The 7,887-nt window shown below is 21.9% G+C and overlaps 1 protein-coding gene across 3 annotated transcripts in view; it reads right to left on the reverse strand.

The window, feature by feature from the left end:
- Window positions 1-7,887, reverse strand: part of LOC117168789 (cullin-1) — a 57,300-nt gene that overhangs the window by 30,125 nt on the left and 19,288 nt on the right. For all 3 annotated transcript variants that reach the window (XM_033354604.1, XM_033354612.1, XM_033354595.1), the window contains exon 4: window positions 6,384-6,932. In XM_033354604.1, the coding sequence (XP_033210495.1) occupies window positions 6,384-6,932 (549 nt within the window). The remainder of the gene's footprint in view (window positions 1-6,383; window positions 6,933-7,887) is intronic.

Genomic DNA, 7,887 nt, shown 5'->3' on the forward strand with positions numbered 1-7,887 from the left:
AAAATTTAATTTTTTTTGATGAAAATTTTATTATTTTGTTGAAAAATTAAATTATTCGGGTGAAAATTTTGATTTTTGGTGACAATTTAAATTATTTTCTTTGAAATTTATTTATTTGGTTGAAAATTTAATAATTTTGTTGAGAAATCACATTGTTTTGTTAGAAATTTAATTATTTTGTTGAAAATTTAATTATTTTACTGAAAATTTAATTATTTTGTTGAGAAATTAAATTATTTGATTAAAAATTCCGATTTTTTGTGACAATTTTAATTATTTTCTTTAAAATTTAATTATTTCGTTGAAAAATTAATAATTTTGTTGAGAAATCACATTATTTTGTTAGAAATTTAATTATTTTGTTGAGAAATTAAATTATTTTGTTGAAAATTTAATTATTTTGTTGAGTAATGAAATTATTTGGTTGAAAATTCTGATTTTTGGTGACAATTTTAATTATTTTTTTAAATTTGAATTATTTTGTTAAGAAATTAAATTATTTTGTTCAAAATTTAATTATTTTGTTGAGAAATTAAATTATTTTGTTGAAAATTACCAAAGAAAATTAATTTGTTTTGCTGAATATTTAATTATTTTGCTGAAAATTTAATAATTTTGTTTATAAATTAAATTATTTTGCCGAAAAATTAATTATTTTGGTGGCAAATTTAATTATTTTGTTGAAAATTTAATTTTTTTTAATGAAAATTTAATTATTTTGTTGAAAAATTAAATTATTCGGGTGAAAATTTTGATTTTTGGTGACAATTTTAATTGTTTTCTTTAAAATTTAATTATTTTCTTGAGAACTTAATTATTTTGTTGAGAAATTAAATTATTTTGTTGAAAATTACGAAAGAAAATTGATTTGTTTTGCTGAATATTTAATTATTTTGCTGAAAATTTAATAATTTTGTTGATAAATTAAATTATTTTGCCGAAAAATTAATTATTTTGGTGGCAAATTAAATTATTTTGTTGTTTAATTTTTTTGCTGAAAATTTAATTATTTTGTTGAAAAATTAAATTATTCGGGTGAAAATTTTGATTTTTGGTGACAATTTAAATTATTTTCTTTAAAATTTTATTATTTTGTCGAAAATTTAATTTTGTTTGAAAAATGAAATTATTTTGTTGAAAGTGCCACTATTTGGTAGGAAATTTAATTACTTTATTGAAAATGTTTATATCGTCATGGCATTTTTCAGATTCTTTTTTTTTTGTTTGCTTTATGATGGAGAATTAATTCTTTTCATTAAAAATTAATTGGTGGAAAATTTAATTATTTTGTTAGAAATTTAATTATTTGGTACAATGTTAATTATTTTGTTGTAAATTTATTGATTTTTTTTACATTCCACTATTTTCTTACAAAATCATCATTTTTGTCCAAAATTCAACAGTTTTGTTTGAAAATTATTTTATTTTTTATTTATAACTTTTATTTTCACACTTTGGAGTTCTAAGCTTCTTTGTTTTTTTAAAAATTATTTGGTGGAAAGTTTAATTATTTCTTTTGAAAATTCTACTATTTTCTTAAAAAGTATTCCTTTTTTGCCAAAATTCTACAGTTTTATCAAAAATTCGTCTTTATGGATGGAAAACCATTTTTTTAAATGAAAAAGTAATCTTTTATGGTTGAAAGTTAATTCCTTCGAACAAAAAGTCTTCAATCATATTTTTGGTCCAGAATTGATCTTTCTTGGTTAAAAATTCTAGTATTAAGTAACATTTTTAATTATTTTGTTGAAAGTTAGTTTTTTTTTCTTTTTTAATTTAAAACATTTATTATCACAATTTTGGTACCAAACTTATTTCTTGCCTTCAAAAATTATTTGGTGTAAAATTTAATTACTTTGTTTGAAATTTTTATTATATTGTTGTCAATTGCATTATTTTGTTGAAAATTCTACTATTTTCTTGACCAAAAAATTGAATTTTCAACAAAATAATTAAATTTTCTACCAAATAATTTAATTTTTGACAAAATAATTAAATTTTAAAGAAAATAATTGAAATTGTCACCAAAAACAAGAATTTTCAACCAAATAATTTATATTTCTCAACAAAATAATTAAATTTTCAACAAAATAATTTAATTTTCTAACAAATTGGGAATTTTTAACAAAATGATTAAATTTTCTACCAAGCAGTGGAATTTTCAACAAAATAACCTAATTTTCCAAACAAAATTAAATTTTCTACAAAATAATTTAATTTGCCAATCAAATAATTTAATTTCTAAACAAAATAATTAAATTTTCAGAAAAATAATATAATTTCAAAAGAAATAATTTAATTTCTCAACAAAATAATTAAAATTTCCAACAAAACAATTAAATTTTCAACAAAATAATTAAATTTTAAAGAAAATAATTAAAATTGTCACCAAAAATCAGAATTTTCAAACAAATAATTTAATTTTTCAAAAAATAATTAAATTTTCAGCAAAATAATTCAACTTATAAACAAAATAATTTAATGTTCAGCAAAATAATTTAATTTCTCAACAAAACAATTAAATTTGCCAACAAAATAATTAAATTTTCTACCAAATAGTGGAATTTTTAACAAAATAATTTAATTTTTTGAACAAAATTAAATTTTCAACAAAATAATTACATTTTCTACCAAATAATTTAATTTGCCAATAAAATAATTTAACTTCTAAACAAAAAATTTAATTTTCAGCAAAATAATTTAATTTCCCAACAAAAGAATTAAATTTGCCAACAAAATAATTGAATTTTCAACAAAATAATTAAATTTCAGCAAAATAATTAAATTTTCTGCCAAATAATATAATTTCGCAACAAAATAATTTATTTTCTTAAAAAAATAATTAAATTTTCAGCAAAATAATTAAATTTTAAACATAATAATTAAAATTGTCACCAAAAACTTGAATTTTCGACCAAATAATTTAATTTGCCAATAAAATAAGTATTATTTATAAACAGAATAATTTAATTTTCAGCTAAATAATTTCATTTCTAAGCAAAATAGTTTAATTTCTCAATAAAATAATTAATATTTGCCACCAAAATAATTGAATTTTCCACAAAAATAATTAAATTTTCAACAAAATAATTAAATTTTAAAGAAAAGAATTTAAATTCTCACCAATAACTTGAATTTTCTATCAAATAATTTAATTTGCCAATAAAATAATGTAATTTCTAAACAAAATAATTAAATTTGCCAACAAATTAATTGAATTTTCAACAAAATAATTAAATTTTCTACCAAATAATTTAATTTATCAAAAAAATTATTTATTTTGTAAAGAAAATAATTAAATTTTCAGCAAAATAATTAAATTTTCCGCGAAATAATTAAATGTTGGGAAAAACAATTAAATTTTCTTTGGTAATTTTCAATAAAATATTTAAATTTTCAGCAAAATAATTAAATTTTAAACAAAATAATTAAAATTGTCACCAAAAACTTGAATTTTCTACCAAATAATTTAATTTCTAAACAAAATAATTTAATTTTCAAACAAAATAGTTTAATTTCTTAACAAAATAATTAATGTTTGCCACAAAAATAATTGAATTTTCCACATCAATAATTAAATTTTAAAACAAAATAATTAAATTTTAAAGAAAAAAGTTAAAATTATCACTAAAAACTTGAATTTTCCACCAAATAATTAAATTTTCTACCAAATAGTGGAATTTTCTACCAAATAATTTAATTTCTTAACAAAATAATTAAATTTTCAGAAAAATAATTAAATTTTCCATAAAAATAATTAAATTTTCAAAAGAATAATTAAATTTTTTATCAAATAATTTAATTTCTCAACAAAATAATTGAATTTCTATACAAAATCATTAAATTTTCAGCAAAATAATTAAATTTGCTAGCAAATAATTTAATTTGTAAACAAAATCATTACATTTTCAGCAAAATAATTAAAATTATCACCAAAAACTTGATTTTTCTCCCAAATAATTTAATTTCTAAACAAAATAATTAAATTTTCAACAAAATAATTTAATTTCTCAACAAAATAATTTAATTTTCAGAAAAATAATTAAATTTTCTACCAAATAATTGAATTTCTTAACAAAATAATTTAATTTCTCAACAAAATAATTAATTTTTCAGCAAACTAATTAAATTTTAAACAAAATAATTTAAGTTGTCACCAAAAACATGAATTTTCTCCCAAATAATTTAATTTCCCAAAAAAACAATGTAATTTCTAAACAAAATAATTTAATTTCTCAACAAAATAATTAAATGAGTCAACAAATTAATTGAATTTTCAACAAAATAATTAAATTTTCAGCACAATAATTAATTTGTTAACAAAATAATTAAATTTTCAAAAGAATAATTAAATTTTCTACTAAATAATTTAATTTATCAACAAAATTATTTATTTTGTAAACAAAATAATTAAATTTTCAGAAAAATAATTTAATTTCTAAACAAAATAATTTAATTTTCAGCAAAATAATTAAATATTGTTGCAAATAGTCGAATTTTCAATCAAGAGAAATCAATTCTAAACCCAAAATATACCGTCCACTTATTTCTTTTTTTACTAAAAAGAATTAATTTTCAATCATAAAACATACAAAAAAAAGAAAAAAAAAAAGAATCGGAAAAACGCCCTGTCAATAAAAAAAAATCTACAAACGCCCGTTCCAAATTCATTGAAAATTTTAAAATTCCCAAAACTCGCCTCATCCATCTGTCTGCCCTGGCGGTCCAAAGGAACCGAAAGGAGCCTCTACAAAGTACCCGTAAAAATCCTATTGGGTCCCCATTCGGTTCCTCTTTAAAAAACTACAAAAAAAAATACAAAACAAAAAACATCAAGATAAACTTTTAAACTGTTGAAATTCAGATTCCACGTTAAATTTTCTATTAGAAACTCACGGAGTAATCGCAATACTTTTTTTGTAGCGTTAAAAATGTAAAAAAATGTCATTAACTTCTGCTGAAGGTGACTTCAAGCGCATCCATAATAGCTCAAGTATTATATCTTATGATATTTTTACCATAGAATATTTTATAAGTAGAATAAAACAGTGTTTCATATACAAAATTTAAATTTTCAAATGTATTAATTCATTTCAAACAAAAAAAAAAGAAGTTTTTTCTACTTTAAAAGATAACTCTTTAACAAAATACTGGAATTCTTAACAAAATATTTGAATTTTTAACATAATAGTTGAAAATTCAACTTAAAAAGACAAATTGCCAACTAAAAAGTGCCATAGTTTATATTTTAATAAAAAAAGAATGAAATTTATAGAACAAAGAAAAGAATTTTAAAACCAAAATGTTTCTCAAATTCTCAACCAAAAGGTGTTTTTCAAGCACAACGATTAATTTTCTACAAAAATAGATAAACTTTCAACCAAGCATATATAATTTTCAACAAATAATCAGAAGACAAATTTTCTTTACAAAAATTCGCTTTTCACACAAAAAATATGACCAAAAAGAAGAATTTTTAAACAAAAAGGTAACATCAAAAATTGAAATTTTGTAACAAGAAAAAAAAGAAGATTCTACAAAAAAAATTGAATTTTCAATCCAAAAAGACTAATTTTTTTACCAAAAAGGATGAACTTTTAACAAAATGTTTCAATTCTCTACCAAATAGTCGCATTTTATACAAAAAAAGATCAATTTTGTACGAAAATAGATAAATTTGTAATAAAAAAACAACTTTTTTTGGTAAGTGGAACTTTCATCCAGAAAATATTTCAGTTCATTTTTCAACACGAAAATATAAATTTTAAACAAAAAGTAAATTTTCTACGAATAGTTAAGTTAAGTTTTATCAAAAAAAGATTTAATTTCTGCTAAAACAGGTAAACTTTAATATAAATAAAAAAGTGAAACTTTTTAAAAAAAGAGTTGAATTTTCAACCGAAAAGTTAACGAAAAAATGTCAATTTTCTATTAAATAAAATAAATTCTGAGATTCTCATAAATTCTCAGAGAATTTATCTCTCGGTTATATTCTTGGTAATATTCTCAGTCTCGTTACCGTTCTCAAAGTAATATAAACGGTTCAGAACTCTACCGACGGAACGCTCATTAACAGCTACTAAAAGAAGATGCTTTTGAAGTCGCCTTTGGCCCATGTTAATGAGATTTTTTTTTTTTTAAGTTTTTAACACTGCAAGAAAAATTATTGCGTTTACTCCATGAGTTTCTAATGCAAATTTTAACATAGAATCCGAATTTCAACAATTAAAAAGTTGATTTTGCTGTTTTTTTTTTTTTTCGAGTTTTTTAACAAAGGAACCGAATCGGTTCTTCACGGATACTTTGTAGAGGCTCCAATCGGTTCCTGCGGTCAGCCTGGGTGTCTGTCCACCTTACTCCCAAACATATCAGAAACTTCTTACATTTCCGGCCGTGTCGCCGCATTTGTCGATCGCCGCCAATCCCTGATTGGCAATGTGACTCTCGAGCAGATTGCGCAACTCGCCAAGGCCATTCGGTATCCTCGCGACCAGCTGGTACATCCTGCCCAGATCCGTGTTCTTGTCCGCGTCAAGCAAATTCTGAAACTCGGCGTGAAAAATATCGAGATGCTTCTCAATGAGGACTCGCTCGCAGGTCTTTGCCAGCCGATCCTGCGTCGTCTGGTGCAGGTACACCTGCACTCGCTTCTCCTCCTCGAGCAGCCTCTGCTCCGCCTTCTTCATGTACTCCGTCACCGGATTCTGACGCAGGAATTCCGAGCTCTCGCGGGTATAGAATCGCTCCGTGTCCTCGAGGAAGAGGTTCTCGAACGAGTCCTTGTACACGGAGAGATTCTGCCCCTTGGCCCCGGGATCCTCCTCATTCAGGCCCAACTCAACGTAGCAATTTATCACGCCACTCACCAGTCGCGTATTGATTGTCTCTCCATTTCGTTCACGCTCTATCAATTTCAGAACGGCATTTGTCACCTGGAACGATTCGGCAGGATTTACAACAAACAAGGCTGAATTTCCAAACGGGAAAAATATCAATTTTTAATTTTTAAAAATGGAATATTGGTGTGAGATGAAATTAATTTTTAATCAAATCGTTAAGTTTTCAACAAAATAGATGAATTTTCCAACAAGAAAATAGATTTTCTACAAAAAAATATATATGAATTTTCAATCAAATAGTTGAAGTTTCTACTAAACAAAATTTAATAATTTAACTTTCCATTAAAACAATCAATTAAAAAAAGAAAAACTTTTAACAAAATAGATTAATTTTAAACCAAAAGAATAATTTTTAACCAAAAAGATGTTTAAAAAAAAAAATAGATGAATTTTCAATCAAAATAAAAGACTTTCTACAACAAAAATGAATTTAAAAAAAAGAACTTTTAATCAAATAGCTAGTTTCCACAAATTGTAAATTGATTGAAAATTTATATATATATAAATTTAAAATAAAAAATTTTAATAATTAAATTTTCCGTTAAAACAATAAAAATAAGCATTTTTAACAAAATAGATTAATTTTAAAACAAAAAGGTGAATTTTCAACAAAATAGACCAATTTTTAACCAAAAAAGTGATTTTCTTAACAAAATAGACTAATTAAAAAAAATGACGTTTCAACCAAGAAGATATGACTTTCTATAACAACAAAAAAATGAATTTATTAAAAATATATGAATTTTTAATCAAATAGTTGACGTTTCTACTAAACAAAATATAAAACAATAAAAATGTAATAATTTAATTTTCTGTCAAAACAATCAATTAAAAAAAGAAAAACTTTTAATAAAATAGATTAATTTTAAAACAAAAAGATTAATTTTTTACCGAAAAGATGATTTTTTTAAAAACAAAATAGATGACTTTTCAACCAAGATAAGAGACTTTCTACAACAAAAATAAATAAATTTCTAATCAAATAGTT

Source organism: Belonocnema kinseyi, chromosome 1 (assembly GCF_010883055.1).
Source record: "Belonocnema kinseyi isolate 2016_QV_RU_SX_M_011 chromosome 1, B_treatae_v1, whole genome shotgun sequence".
In the NCBI taxonomy this organism is placed as follows: domain Eukaryota; kingdom Metazoa; phylum Arthropoda; class Insecta; order Hymenoptera; family Cynipidae; genus Belonocnema; species Belonocnema kinseyi.